Source organism: Thunnus albacares, chromosome 20 (genome assembly GCF_914725855.1).
Source record: "Thunnus albacares chromosome 20, fThuAlb1.1, whole genome shotgun sequence".
Classification (NCBI taxonomy): Eukaryota; Metazoa; Chordata; class Actinopteri; order Scombriformes; family Scombridae; genus Thunnus; species Thunnus albacares.
In genome coordinates, this window is record NC_058125.1 from 17830788 (window position 1) to 17847418 (window position 16631).

At 40.9% G+C, this 16631-nt stretch overlaps 1 protein-coding gene across 4 annotated transcripts in view; it reads left to right on the forward strand.

Moving 5' to 3' along the window:
* The window catches only part of dock1 (dedicator of cytokinesis 1), a 184852-nt gene that overhangs the window by 11955 nt on the left and 156266 nt on the right, over nt 1-16631 (forward strand). For all 4 annotated transcript variants that reach the window (XM_044337095.1, XM_044337096.1, XM_044337097.1 and 1 more), the window contains exons 2-8: nt 10878-10961; nt 12420-12460; nt 12602-12657; nt 13331-13427; nt 14104-14252; nt 14872-15007; nt 16330-16487. In XM_044337095.1, the coding sequence (XP_044193030.1) occupies nt 10878-10961; nt 12420-12460; nt 12602-12657; nt 13331-13427; nt 14104-14252; nt 14872-15007; nt 16330-16487 (721 nt within the window). The remainder of the gene's footprint in view (nt 1-10877; nt 10962-12419; nt 12461-12601; nt 12658-13330; nt 13428-14103; nt 14253-14871; nt 15008-16329; nt 16488-16631) is intronic.

The window sequence follows — 16631 nt, forward strand, 5'->3', positions numbered from 1 at the left end:
TTCACAATCCTTGGTTCACTGTCTGCATTCGCCTCTAAATTAGAACCATCAGGCTTCAGTCTGAACGCCTAAAACTCTCATTAAACCCTATTAGAGAGGGACTTGAAATTAATTATCATGTTTTCCCTGCTTTGTGCGTCACTGACAAAGCTCTTTCTCCATCTGGGTGTTACAAACATGCTGTATAGTTGATTGTCTTCTTTTCACTTGTGTATGCCACTGACAGAGAAAATGTGGTACAATATCTCAACCAAATCCTAGTAGACCACATTGCTGTGTATTTTAATAACATACTTAAAGGCTTTCATTTCTGTTAGTGTTTTGGAAATGATCTTCATTTCTCAAGAGCAGAAAATAATTAAGGAAAATGGGAATTAATGTAATTTCACAGTCACTGAAATATCTCGAGACTCCCTTAAACAATCGTATAAGCTCTGAATCACATCCTGAGTATTTTCAGCATTGTTAGTATATTGCTGATACCGTTGTTTTCGCCTTTTTTTGTCTTGTCATCTATTCTGATACAAGGACACCTCAGTATTATTGTGAACAGTGGGAGTTTATTCAGACGATTATCTCCCGCTAATGGGTTTTTGTTCACACTCAGTTTGTGACAATGAATAGGAAGCCCTGACACACTTCCCACCCTTAGAAACTGATATAAGCTCGTACGTGACAGTCTCACCCACCTCGTAATAGGTCGGGATTAGTGCGGAAATAAGTAATTGATTAGTCAGTTTTCAACAATTTTGATAATTGTGTGTAAGTCATTTATCGAGGTAAACTGCTGGTTCCAGCTCATCAAATTGGAAGCTTTCTGTTTTCTATAATTTCTAATAACTACGGGTTTTGGAAAATTTGTCAGACAAAACAAGACATTCGAAGACGACTCCGTGGTCTCTCGGAAATTGCGATGATGTGAACTTTCACAGCGTTTTCTGACATTTTATAGTCTAATATATCCTGAAGGAAAGTATAGAAGTCATTTTTTTGGTAAACAAAAGTAAATATTTTGGGGCATTTCTTGCCTTTATCATAAAGTTGACAGTCGAGAGAAAAGACAACATTTGATTCTGGATTCACATTCAGTGACTTGCTTTTGAACCCTGTTCAAAAACACTGTTTTCTTTTAGTGTGTGTGTGTGTGAGGAACTGCAACATGGGTAAACTGGTATGGGATGGTACACTATGGAAATCATTCTGGTCAGAGAATCCTTTGTGGTGTGTTTTAATTCTATACACTGAGTTGAACATCCAGGTATTGCAGGGGTGTACGTGTGGTCTGAAATAAAACCATAAGGAAATAAATGGTCTTGAGTTGAACATAAATCCAAATATAAAAAAAGTGACAGTTATTTCTGTTATACAATAGCTATCAGGAACACTGTGCACTGAGATAAGTACCTCTCTTGTTCAGCACATAGGCCTAAATATTAAGAGAATATCATAATATGGAGAATAATAAACATTTCAGCAATACATCAAGAAAGCAATACTATCATTAGTACACAATAATATACACACTCCTCTGGTGAACAGTAATATACAGTTAACAACTACATCGTCCTTAATAACCTACATTAACATGGACAACACTGATAATAACGTAACTTCATCTACAAGCTACTTAAACTGTCAGTTAATTAAGCGAGTATGCTAAACGAAACAATGTAACAGGACAAGGTAGAATATGTCAGTAAGGAGGTCTAATCAGACTGAATTATTCACAAGTGTCACATCTTACATGTATGTCCTTCACGCACACACCAGGGGTTATAGACAGTCCATGTTATTGTCCCTCGACAGGTTTTCACCGTCGTGATGGCAGAAAAGACTATGCTCGTTAACTACTGCAGAGTCAGGCAGGGCTGTGTGTCAAGGAAGGTGAGAGAGGGAGACAGAGTCTGTAAGTGCGATGTCACCTTATTAAGAGGTTGAACTGGTAGGCTTTCGTACAGTTGGCATTATTGTCAGTGGCGAAGGAGTTACATCGGGAGTCCGCAGACAGTGTGGAGATGCAGTAGAATCGCCGGGTCCTGCTGCCGCTCCTCGCCCCCTTTGGGCCAACATTGTTCCTTTCATCCTAACAGTCCTAACAGCACTTGGCAGATCCCGGAAGAATACCTGTCAGCTGCTGCAGCAGAGCTCACCGCAGCCAGCTCCGCCTCACCAGCAGCAGCGCTCCTCAAGAAAACATAGTAAACACCTGCAACAGCACCTCACTCAGCTCACATTTGTCCTACGGTCGCGTACACCAGGGTGATGTCAGACAAGGGTACACTGGTTTCGCACTCCAGTAATGTCCTCAAAGGCATCATGGCCTCTAAAGGCTTGTTAATAAACATTTTGCATTTAAAATGGAGCCAAATCCAAGCCCAAGTAAGAACAGCTTCGCCATTACAGCTAGAGTCTCAAAAAGCATATCGATATGTCTCTAAATTCGGCAACATTTTCACTGGAAATGATTATCTTCCCTCTAGAAAACTGAATTTAATTCAGAGTGTATTGTCAAGACGTGATGCTTCAAAATGAAAGAGCTCTGACTTGAGATACAGTAGATTTATACGGTCAAATGTATTATATAGTCATGTCGTCTCCTGGTCTTTAAGTACATGCAGATCTCTTCAGTCAGTCAGTCTTGGTTAATCAGACAGTCCTGGTGCGCTACAGTTTCTGCACAGCAGGGGGGAACAAAAAAGGTAAGGTCCTTTTTATTTTGAAAAATGTAAACATCCAACAATGGCTCATTGGTCATAACTATAACTGAAACAGTTTAGTTGTGCTGCAGTGGAAACTATCACTGAAACAGTTTAGTTGTGCTGCAGTGGAAAAGCAAAACAATTTTTCTGTTTCCCGCAAGGATACAGAACACCTGCTGACAGCCGTTCTGTGCTGATTTATGGTCGCTCAGAACCGGTTCTTTCGACATGCTGTCTGACCACGTCAGAAATCAAACGTGATTATACTTGCTCTGAACGGCTTCACTCAAAGGCAGAGTGAAAAACTGACCGTCACAGAGAGTGGAGGGGGACGGGGAGATATTGTTTTAAAGCTTGGGTAGGTAATGTATTTTAGAAGCATTTCTTTTGTTATATTTGTTGAAATTCTCTGTAGATCCTGACAGCAATCTATAAATCAAATGCTCTGATAATAAAAAATAAAAAAAAAAATCCAGGAATTGTTGTTGGCGCAGGCCTGTAATAAACCCATCCAATCATTTCATTCACAGGCTACCTGTGTGTCCACCTACCTACCTCTACCCGAACACTCATTGCACATGACATAGAAAGTTTGGAGGCCGGGCGAGCAGTGGGATACTGATGGATAGGAATGGATGGGACTGCATGAATTGCAGAAGGAGAGATGAAAAACATATCAACAGAAAGCATGAAAAGCAATGTGTGATCATCAGACTATCGCCTGTAGCGCGAGTGAAACCGAACAGAACATAGTCTTATCAACAACGCCGGAGCAAGAGAGACTTTTAATGGAAGTGAACTCCACTCCCAAACTAGTGATAGATTTTTTTTATGCATCACTGCAGCTTCAGGTTGGACGCTGAGCCGTCTCTGCGCCCCGTCGCTGCTTGTCACTGTGGGACCCTATTCGGGAGCTCTGAGTCCGACTCTCTGACAGACTGCTGACTGAGGAGGTTTTGGAGGCGGACAATGAAAGAGACACGATATCACTCGAACTCAAGCAGGGGAGAAGGGACACTCATTACTTTTGTGGCGGACTTCAAATAGATGTGTCCGCTGTGTGCTTATTGAACTCCTCCCCATTCAAGTTAAGCATTGTATTAAATTCATACTCCCTTGCTCAGTATTGCTGTTTTATCAGTCCACAATTATTTCTCTTTCTCGCATACATCATCTCTCTCTCATGCCCTGGCTGTTACGTTCACAGTCTTTGACCTTGCAGAAAACAAGGCAAAACCAATAGGCATGATTGGGATGTGATATAAGACCTTAACTTATTATTTAACACATCATTATCTGGAGCTAAGTAGGGCTGCAATTTATAATTACTCTCATTATAGATGAATCTGCTGATTATTTTCTCGATGAATTGATAAACAGTTTGTCTATCAACTGATTTGCTTTTTTTATTTGCTTGTTTTGTCCAACCAACAGTCTAAAACCCAAAGATATTCAGTTTTAACATCACATGAGACAAAGAGAAGCAGCAAATCCTCCCAACTGAGAAGCTGTAACGAGCAGGGCTTAAAGTGGGATTTGGCAGGTAGGGGAGCCCTAAGGTCCAATGTAGCGGTGCAGTGGGGGAAAATGACTCACCTCAAAATAACTCCCAAATTGATTTATACTGTGAGCTCCAGTGGCCTTGTTTTCTTTGTGGACAGAATATGTCATTAGCTGACCTTCTTTTAAGCACCCGTTTCTTGCTGTGGTTCTGGGCTGTGCTGCATTAGAATTAAGTAGATAACTTCAACAATACATCATGTACAAAGCCAATGTTTGACATTACTTATGCAAGCTTTACATTTTATCATTATCGCTCATTAACGTTAATAATGTATTTCCTATGTATGTGAGGGCACTTTATGCTCCTTATACTAGCAGTGGGACCAATGTGGCAGAGCTAACCCCCCCACCACCCCCTCCCCGCCATGACAATCATCGCCAGTACCGCCGGTCGGGGGCGATAAGTGTGCCCCAGCTATCTCCTTGGCCAGCGCTGCTCGAGATGTCAGTCAGTTTGATTTTAAAATCGATTCTTGTTTCAAAATTCTCCCCTGATTACAGCTCGCCCCAAATTGCTCTCAGGGATTAATCACTCACTAATTCGTTGCGTAGGAGAAATGCTTTGAACTCACTGAATTTCAATGGCAAAAAATCGAGTGGCTCGGTTGGTGAGCGGCCATGCTCTTTTTTTGTAACAGAGTGCAAGAACAAAAGTTGAAACTAGTTTAACTTTTGAGGAGGGGCGTCATGGATCAGTTGTCAAATGGCATGGGGCAACCGGTGAGTGACAAGGGTTTTAGGGAAAATCAATCGATATCCCTGCCTAGTTTTTCACTGTGGTCACTCAATTCAAACGTTATCAAGTGCAATTCTGTGCTCGAATGGGGCCTTAGTACTGTTATAGTTCACCTTACTTTCTTACTAGAAGGAGTAGCATTAATTGTTAATTATTCGCATCATGGTTTAGTCCTAAAGTACTCAAAAGCAACACACATAAATCACCAAATATCTTGATTTGAAGACACCATTTGTACAATTTAAAAAATTCCAAACACTTGGTGATCAGATATCAATACACGCTGCTAAACCAGACAACCAATGTCTCAAATCTTTGGACTGAAAGCGCTTTTCCTCTCACTCACTTGCACGTTGACGGCCATGCTGTATTAGTCGGGCTTGGAGTCCTATCACCGGCCAGATTGAGCTATTGCAGTGATGTGATGTCGTGGTTGGACAGGGCTCTTGATGTCTGCTACCTGCTGCAAGACATTGAAGGATTTTCTGCCTTTTTGGCTCCTCAAAAGCCCAACTCAAGCAGACTTTCACATTGCCTTTTCTTCCTGGAGAATCCTCTTGTCTAGGATTTCCTCACTGGCTCTCTCTGTGGGTTTACAGCCCACAGGGACTATACAAAAACAGCAAGAGGCTCAGTCTTTTTCAGTCTTTCCAATGAGCATTTTTGAACGCACATCTTTCCTCTTCTTTTCCCACCCCTCCTTCATCAACATACTGTATTCTCATCTGAGTGTAATGATATGTTATACTCTTCGTGGATTAGTGCAGGTTATTAGTGAGCCCAAAGTGTAGAATTACAATCAGTCCAGTGTTTAGATGAGGCTGCTTATAATTGTGGAGAGGGTGTAGACGTGCGCCGGCTAAGTGGATAGGTCTGTAATCGTTTCCTCTGATGATAATGCTCTCTGAGTTTGCACAGCCTTATGTAAGAGGTTATGTATGGTAATGAGCCCTCGGCAAATGATGCTACTGTTTATCCCGTTTCCAGAAAATCATTTGCATGCCACACTCCAAGGAGAATATGGTCCACTTCCTCATCCTCTTCGTCTTCTTCCTCTGATGGATTTTCTCTCCCTCACTGCTTTCTAATTGACATCAGTTTACTCTTGGGTATGCAAATACAGGTTTATGGGTAATCAGAGCTGTCATTCAATCCCCACGTGACAAGAATCACTTTGGTTCCCGTGTTAAATTGCACCATCATCGCCTCACATGTCAAGGTTGTGTTTGATGGTTGTCATTTAGTCAGCATCTTCCCAGGGTGTCGTTTGTGTTCATTTTGTTATTGCACCACTTTCTCAGTGAGAATACCCCCCCCCCCCCCGGTTCCCTTAGCTCTCATTTGTTTGATATGAGACTCATTGGCGGTGATCACAGGGGCGGTTTTTCATTTTTTGATGAAATGCGGTGCTTTATGTCTCCAGTGTTTCCCATACGTTGGCTCTTCTCTCGATACATAGGCTCTAACTGCAGCCTCAGTTTGTGCCTCTCACAGAGCTGCCGGTAGAGTTAGCAAATCTGATAAGAGACAGCTGAGAGGCGACGTCGCGCTAATAACACAAAGATTTATTCCTTTTCTGTGGCAGTAAAACACAAGACACAACCCGCCAATAACTAACTGTGCTATATTCAGAGCTTTAAAAGATATGCGGGGCCGTTGGACGACGATGGAAGGTTAAATGTTAACATGATAAACATCAGGGCTATGGCTACGTGCTGACACTCCCCCACAGACACACACACACACACACACACACCGACACAGATACCACACAGAAACTTTTAATGAATGTGAATGTGCTTCTAGTGACTGTCAAAGCTCCAGCGGACTCTCTGTGTTTCCAACTGGGACATGGAGAGTCTGACAGCAGCGTCTCATGGCTTTTTTTATTTTACTTACACTTCTTCTTCATTGTCACCTACAATTGCCGTCCATCTGACCGTCAGCAGTCTGTTCAGTGACTCCATACAGAGGCGGAAGGTAGTGGCGATCTAGTTAGCGGTAAGCCAAAGTAGTTGAATCTATTCTGAGCGGTCCTATGTTTTTAAAATATGCTATATGTTGACATACAGATATTTATTTTGAGTAGTTATTTGTTTGCAATAAATTGAGTTATTCATGAACCTTTTGTTTGACTGGTTTATTACCGAACCTGCCCGTCGCACGCCACAGTACCCACAACCACAAGTAAATTCTCAACTTGTGGGAAACACTGTTCTCTATCAGAGCTGTTAGTTCGGGCTGCTCCCTCTCAGCACCTGCCATTTAGATAACATGCCGAATCAGCTGGGCCAGTGACCCAGTTCCAAACAAACACACAGATGCAGCAGTTACAGGCCTCTCTGGTTACTCTTAATGATAGTTTAATTGAGCGCACCCTGCTGTATAGTCACTATGCTGCTCTCTGATAGCTGTGCACAGATTAATCCCACCTCCCTTTTGATTGTTTCGTTGTTTTCTCCCCCTGTAGGTACCTTTTGTATCTCGGCTTGGAACCACTGAATTCATTTCCTGGGGTCTTTGTTCCATTGTCAGCCCATGGCTCGCATTCTGGTGGATTCGCTGGGCTTGTTGGATTGTTCAGGGGATCGCAAATACATTGTGGACGTGCGCGTGTATATGCACATACACTTTGATAACAAAATGACACAAGGCTGAATGAAACAGACTACACGTGGAATTTTATGCCCTCCGCTAAACGGTGGTCACTAAGTGGTCAGACACATCAGACACTTGACAGATTTTTTTTATGACTGTCAGAGTGGTTATGTAACTGCACGATAGTGTTTAAGGCTGTATTTTGTAGTGTTGTTAAGCAAACATCCTATGAAACATCTCAGTCAGAGAGGTGACCACCTGACCGCTGATCTTTGTGTTTGGCGTATTTGATCATAATTTTTTTTAGACATTTCTCCTTGCCAGATTACAATACATACTTTTTACAGTGTTTGTAACTGATGGACCAGCCATGCAGCTTGTACATTTGTGTCCTCTTTTTGCCGTTTATAAAGTGCCTTATGTTGCCTTGATAACTCGCACGCTTCTCCAACCTCTTATATAGCTGACACATACTGTACCGCTATTTGGTATTCTCTGTAATCAAAGCTGCCTTTGTAACTGTGATGTGACATAAGTCACCGCTTTATTCTTTAATATTTTATGCCCCGTACAGAATCAGAAATCCAAATACCTGGCGGTTATTATTTCACTTAATTGATTTAAGTATTTCATCTTTTAAAATTGCTTTCTTTGTCTGACTAGTGGTTAAAAACACAAAGTAGAACTTTATAAAAAATCAGTAGAGTTCACTGACTTTGAGATAATCTGTAACAGGAAAGAGAAGATGTCATCTCCTGTGTGGGAGTAGAATACATAAAACGATTTGACTATGGTAAAAAAAAACCTGGAATACTTTGTTCTGGATAATTGTCCCCCATGACTACTTAAAATCTAAATGGTAACCAAAAAACATTGCTGTGTGCCACCTGATATGTTAATGGAATATAATGAGCTACTCTGACGCCAGGTGATTGTGGGGGAAACGGTCAATCCACTTGATGCACCATCAGCAGGGCTCGAAAAGCTTTTTTAGGCACTTGTCCTTTGGACAAGTAAATTTACCTTTCACTTGTCCAGGCACAAAAGTCACTTGTACAGGTGAAAATGACAATAATTTTCATTTTGTTTGCAAATGCAGAATTCAGATGAACAAACAGTTGAAAGCATCCAAACAGTGTCAACACATAATTTATGAATTTTATTAAAGTGGTTATATGTAACATTTTAACCTCAACAAATCATTTTCAAGACAAATACAAGTGATGCCACTGAATATTCAGATTAGCCTACATATAGGGCTTTAAACGCGGTAACCAACATAAATAAATAAGGTGAGAGATGTAACCTTGTAGTAAAACATTATTTGTTTAGGTTGTTTGCCAATTTCACTGATTGTGTTATTATTTTGCAGTCTACACAAGCAAACTAGCTCTTTCAATCCTTCGCAGGAAGCTTGACATATTATGTTTCTGCAGAAGAGATGTCATAAGACAGGAATATATTTCCTCTGTGGCAGAAAAACACGTTATACAAGCCTTGAAAACTCCCAGATGTTAAACTGGACTAACAAAATACTTTTAGGGCTGACTGACGCTAACACTCATTATAAACACTAAGGCTACAAACAACCCATAATGCAACACTCTGTACAGGAATGGGTTTTACACCGGTACTGGTACTTTAGCCATTCAAAAAGAATATCTGATGTTGTGAACATGTAATTGTTGAGCCGTTAGCGGAGTGTGTATGCAAATTAAGCTACAGAGTAACATGTGTAACCGGTCAAAAATATTCTCCTTGATTAACCGATCAACAGTTAACCGTGGACATCTCTATTTGGCGACCCAAATAAAATCTCCTTTGACCCGCCTGTGTGACTGATTCACAGAGAGCAGGTCACAATTCTCTAGGTTGGTACTCAGCTAACGTTATTGTTACCTAGTGAAGTACACAGCTGTTAATGCTAGCTAGCTAACGTCACTTACTTGTCCTCCAAGTTGGGTTGCCCCCAGCAGACGCCGCAGAACATTACCATCCAGCTGTTCACAATTTTACTTTCTCTTTTTGACTCGTACATTTTTGTTTATGACTTTTAACTTGTCCAGCAGAGCAAGTAAGTTTCTCTTCGACCTGCCCTACAAAAAAATCCACTCGTCCCAGACAAGTGGACAAGCCTTAATTTTGAGCCCTGATCAGCATGCTGCCTCCACTGCCTGCGGCGAGGGTCTTTTTTAATTAAGCCGTCATTCACCTCTGGTAACCTCTATTGAAGTAGCCCCGCATGCATGCTGATCAAAAACTCGGAAGACACTCAGCAGCCAGATATTTCTCCGTTCTCTGTTTAAGAGCAGCTTAGACTGACACTAAAATGAGAATAGCTGGTCCACCTCAAAGGTCTGTCCACCTTAAGTGAGCCCGATCAGGTTAGGCTAACCCATTGTCGCTAACTTTGGGGCTAACCCCCTTCACTTTCCCAGCAGTTGGGGAAACAGATGAGACTTTTCTTGGTCTTGAGAAGCATTTATTAACTGACGCACCGTGGCCTGTATTTGACATTTACTGCCAGATTGACAACTAATTGCCTCCTGCCTCCCGCTCAACCACACACTCGCTATGCACACACATTACGCACTGCCCTAATCCTTAAAGGAGCTACTCTTATAACAGTACCTTTCATGTAGATGTCCTTTGAAGAATGAGGAGAGGGAGGATGACTCAAAACAATTGCACGGTAACGTAGGGTGTTATCATGTTCACACAGTGCGCGAGTGAAAATCATCAGTATCCCATTGATATTAATGATTGTGTGCGCTGCTGCGGAATGAATATAGAGGAAACCCTTTGGCAACTTTGTTTGACGTACCAGAACATGTCGGTGATTTACTCTGATATAATTTTGGGGGCACCTGTAATGTGCTCTATTGACTCCATTTAGAATTAGCTGGAGGCGAAAATATGATTTGAACCCCTAAGAAAATTGGGAACACTGCAATATTTAATTATCTCTTTTTCTCCGTCTGTAATTCTGAGCCAATCTGTTTTCCATTGGCATTATTGTTGTTTTGGTGTACTCCATTATTATTGGTTTCTTTTCAGTGGGTGGTAGAAATTTGTTGATATTACAGCATCGATGGTGCCAGGCCCAACCATGAGTGTGTCACACTGTGTGGGTGGACATCATGTGGATGTGTGATGCCTCTGCTACACATTGCAGTGACACACAATTAGCGCTACAAGGGAGCCAAGCGCTTTATTGCCTTTTTCTTCCTCCTGTAATATCTCCTCCTCTAATATTGTCCTCTGTCATCTTTTTTTTGCAGCAATCTATAACTACGATGCCCGGGGAGAGGAGGAGCTGTCGCTGCAGATTGGAGACACAGTGCACATACTTGAGACATATGAAGGTGAGAACAGGCTTACTGATGACATGCATGATCGGAGCTGACAAGCCAGTGTTGGACATGATTTTCCTGCCAACACAAATACCTTTAGTGCTATGTCAGATTTTGTACATCTGTACAATAAGATAATATACAGTATTAGCAATAATGATCATGATGGTATGCTCCTGTAAACCTCATAGCCTTCACTTTGTCTAGTGCTAGTTTTTCATGCGATGGCTAGAGATGCACCGATTTCAGTTTTTGAACTGCTGATTCCGATTTTGGCCGATTCCGATTTTCTCTCTTTCCAAGAACTATAATTGACAACATACACAAACATTTTTGTAACTTTTCTTTAATGGAAAATTCAATTGTACGTTCATAAAAAAACAAAACAAAATGTTGTTAATATAAAACATAAAACATGAACACTGTATTTGGTTTTCTACATGATGAAGTTCATTGAAACTCAAAGTAAAATACTGATAAAATATTTATCAGTGGTGCAGATGAACCCTGGTGGGTACCTAAAAGTACTTTCTCACCCTATTTTTTTCACCAATAATATTTTGTAATTTCCGAAATATTATCTTTTTTTAGTGTAATCAAAAAGCGCTTCACTTATAGCAAATATCAACTCTCATATCAGTTTAATAGTGATTTGTAGCACTCAATGGGTGTTAAGTTTTTTCGCTCTGCTCTACTTATTTGGTCATCAGATCTAGATTAATAATATTTATCAAATGTTTTATATTTTAAATTTTTCCCTATTGATTGAAACACACAGTGGGATTCATGTCAGTGTGTCAGATAATGAGAAAGAGGGTAAATGACACATAATATAAACAAAAACAGCAGCAGTATTAACAGCAGAGGCACACCTCAGTTGATTTTGAATAAAACATTAATGTCAGACGCTTTCCTTAAAAGGTCAAATCACCCAGTGTGTAAACTCAGTGTTATATATATATATAGGCTATTTTGGGCTGGACCGACTCACCATCTGTCCCATATTCAGCAGACCCGGCATGGTCTGAGTGTAGCCCATGTTCAGGCCACCGTCTGAGCCCTGCCTGTTGGGGGTCATGATGACGGTGTGCCACATGTTGCCGGTAAATAAAACGAATAAATTAGTGTTTAAACCAGTTAAAAACTGCAGCAGACGTTACTAGTCAACGACGAGTCTCTGCTGCATATCATTTAGTTTTAGTGTGTGTGTGTGTGTGATGTTAAAAATTGGCTATATGAGACTGATTGAGGCCAGTCAACGGCCGATCAGCTGATCGATCGGTGCATCTCTATCCATGACATTTTATATTCACACCGTTGTTATTTTGAACTTTCATGAAATTCATTTGTTAATTTAGCTAATAAAACAACTGACCTTGTGAAAAAGTTCACTTTTGCACATGTTTTATAAGTTTTTATTCTTCATTTGTACTACGTTTGGGCCTTTCTCATAATTCTGTTCTCCATCAGACTGGTACAGAGGGCATAGGCTGAGGAGAAAATCCAAAAAGGTGAGTGGCCAGCAAACAAAGGTTTTATTCAGTCATATTTGTTACTGAGAGATTGCTCTTCACAACTTCAGTTTTTCAGCTGTTGAACTTCTGTCCTGGTTGATATAAAGTTGTTTATATTGTGACCTCCTTCTCTTCCAGGGCATATTTCCTGCTTGTTATATACACCTGAAAGAGGCCACAGTCGAGGGCAGTGGGTTAGTATTACTCTTTTCCACCTTCACTGAACTTTTGCAGAAGATTATTTAATAATTATTATTCATTGCGATGAATAATGGGATTATAATTACATTTTTTAAGGTGCATTGCGCTAAACACCAAAACAAAAATCAAGTTGTAAACAAATAAACAGCTTGTAGTTAGAAGTTTGTCTTCTCAACTTACTTTCAGTCCTACTCAGAAGCTTGTGAGATAAAAAAGTGTGAGTTGAACGTAGATCCTCTGAGGTTGTTTCAGTGGAAAGCTCTCCACTTGATACGGTGTGACATGTGTGTTTGTGGCACTGTTTTTTTGTTTTGATCAGTCTTCTTTGATTTCACTCGCACACCAGAAAAAAAATATAAAGCCGTAACTTCAAAGTCCTTGAATTCAGCTGAAAACCTCGAGGAACAGATATTTTCTCACACATAGAATTGTCACTAGAGGATTTGATCAAGGGTGTGAAGTCAGTTTGAATTTTCACTAATTACAGGCAGAATGCATGTATGTACTATTGACAGTGGAGTGTACAAATATGTGATAATTTTGCTTAAGTGATTCCCCTTCTTTCCTCACACAACATCTCTGATCATATACTTTGTGTCAGTATGGAGAGGAAAAGGTAGAAAGGACACAGAATCGCTGTATCAGATTTGTTCAATGTCACTACAGGCAAAAGGAGACGGTCATTCCCACCGAGCTGCCTCTGGTTCAGGAGGTTACCACCACACTGAGGGAGTGGGCTTCGATATGGAGGGACCTATATGTGGTAAGCCAGCCTGACAGACATACAGACAGACTCTCTTCTTTTATAGTTAGATATTTGCTGTTTACTATTTCCTTTCTTTCGAATATAACGTTCATGTTATAACCGCAATATACCATACCTCATTACACATCTTAACCAAGCGGCAACCTCCGGGGCTGAAAAATGAAGACAATGCAGTTCCTTGAATGGCCATTTGAGGCTGGCTCCAAAAACGAGTCAATCCCCATAGACCCCCATGTTAAAATGCCCAACTAGTCAACTAGCCCAACCAGTGGGTGACGTCACAGTGACTACGTCCATATTTTTATACAGACTATGATCTTAACACATTTTAAGGGATACTTGCCAAATATGTTTTGCATTATGTGTTGAATGCTGTATTGTTTTCACATATTTTTAATTTGAAACACTGTTAACTGTAACACTGTTGGCCTCAAAACCCCCAGTACCTTTCAGGCTCATAAGCTAATTCCACCTGCTCACAACAATCGAGCTTTGTTCATGTACACTATCCTTTACACGCCGCTAATGAGATGGCTGACCTTCCAGATTGAACATGTTCTCTCAACAGTCAATAGCTCAAACACAAGCCCACATGGATGTTGTAAATTTCATCCTCGAATGCGATTGTGTGTCTAAGCCGAACACATGTTCATCCATCTGTTTCTGCTGACAGGGGGACAAACGTGAGATGTTCAACTCTGTCCGTGACATGATCTACAACCTCATCGAATGGCGTTCCCAGATCCTGTCTGGCACCCTCCCGCAGGACGAGCTCACCGAGCTCAAGCAGAAAGTAACCTCCAAGATAGACTACGGAAACAAGTGAGGAGCCGGTCTTTAGAGGCTTTTAGCCTTGTCCTTCTCTCCCTACAGCTTATATCCCTTTATCCTCATATCTATCTGTAAAAATGACTCTTGTTGGAATAGGTCAGCAGTGTCAGTCAATAGAAAATGACAGGTCATCACTTAGCTTGGGGGGAAAACTGTGGGGATTTAGTTTCAGCAAACCATACTGTATTCCATCATGAAGACAGCTCTTGCTGTGTCTACAGTGGGCCTAGAAAATCGGTTGAAAATGAAAATTGTGAAGCTTCATTCTGCGCCCGTGATGAAACTTTAAACCTTTGGCCAGGTAGAGAAATGACTTTTTCCCCTTTGTAGAAGCAGGGAGTGACGAGGTGATGAAATACAGCCAATGTCTGTTGTCTGCACCGGCTCCCTCTGTAGAGGAAAGTTGAACAAAAAACAGGAACATTTGAAGGAAAACAGTGGAGTTGGAGGAATGTTATATGAAGAGAAAATGAGACAAAGGGAGTGTCTGGTCCTTCTCACAGAAATACAAGCGCACAAGCCCAATATTTACCTTATAATGGTATGTTATTGTATGTGTTCATCTTGGCGGGTCTCAGCATTTGTTAACTCTCCTGCATTTTTTTGCCAGGTACTTGGATCTAGACCTGGTGGTCAGAGACAAAGATGGTAACATTCTGGACCCAGAGCTCACCAGCACCATCAGTCTGTTCAGAGCACACGAGGCGGCTTCTAAACAAATTGAGGACCGGATCCAAGAGGAGAAGGTAAAGATGGGAGAAGAAATAGTGATCCCTACCTCTTAGACCACATTTACACCTGCCAATAAACTCTAATCTTTATGCAGGTAATACATCAGTGATAAGTAAAGGAACATTAGTGTAAAGTATGAACGGACATGTACACAGTGTGATCAGAATGTAAATGCTTCTTGAGCTCATCATTCTGGCTCATTGAATCCCAGCCGGAGTCAAACAGCTGCAGTTACAGTGTTTGCAGTAGGGGAAAAAAAACCACTGCAGGGTTATCACTGCTCTTCATACAAGATAATTGGTTGAGATGATATTTGTCTTCAGTTGAGACTGTTTCCTCTGCATATTAGTTATGTCAAAAGAAGTGTTATATTATTTTATTGCTACCTTTTATCTGGTTTTATTCACATAATTGATGAAGTTACCCTCGTTTTAGTCATTTTCATGGGTGCATAAACTGAAGATTCCCCATAATAATCCTAAATGTGACCATGTGCTGTTTTGCTCCCTAAAAAAAGTAACTTGGTTTTTTTTTAAGTAATTTGTCAAGTAACAACAGCACAGGGTTTAAGAATAGCAAACAAAACGGACAAACTGTATTTCAAGGTAAGAAAAATGAACCCCTGCAGTTTAATCTGGAATGGAGTTTTGGCAGTGAAACAACTTTTAGTGTAGAAGTGGGGAAAAACGGGGCCACTCCTTTGTACAAAAAGATGCTTGATTCTGCATTCAGAAAGTCAGGGACTCCAGCCAGATTTCCTTTCTATTTTACTTGGCGTATCAGTGGCATCCCTCACCTGAATGTCAGCTGGCAGTATGTAGGAGTGCCAGATGCTAAGTGCCCTGCATTTATGTGGTCTCATCTTACGTGACCTTTTCATCCAGGGGTCTTTATTGCATATGCATGGGCAATAAGAAAGTGTCCAGGTCAACGTGATAAATATTAATGATGTGGCCCCAGCATATTTTTTTAAGGGCGTCCAGGGAATCATGCTGTCAGACCACCTTTTACTGTAGATGCAGTTGATCAAGCAGCTTTTTACTCCAGTGCGAAATACATTATAATAGTTCCTGATAGATTTATAGACATTATTAAATCTTACTTAACTTGTTTAATTTTCAGACAGACTCAGAGGCAGTGGCTGACATTTAATAATCTGCGGTGCGCTTGCTAACCCCACCTACCCACAGAATATTTTAAATGTCGACGTTTTCCTTGGATCTTCATCTAGAGCTCGTTGTTCAAACCACACAGTTCTGAGGCCTACTTGCATGTGACAGAAAGCTACGGACCAATGACCAATATTGAACGCGATACCTCTGTTTCCCTCCGACAGTCTCAGAAGCAGAATATTGATCTGACCAGGCAAGCAAAGTTTGCTTCCACGCCAGCGTTCGCCCTCTTCGTGACTCTAAAGAACGTGGTGTGCAAGATCGGCGAGGACGCAGAAGTGCTCATGTCACTCTACGACCCGGTGGAATCCAAGTTTATCAGGTAAACCCATGGGTGCATACTGTATACTCTTTCTCTCTTTCTTTCTTTCTGTCTTTCTGTCTTGTTTTTTTCTATATCTCACTCACTCACTCACTCACTGTTATCCATTGAAATCTAAAAGATCAAAAAGTATACAAATTTGAA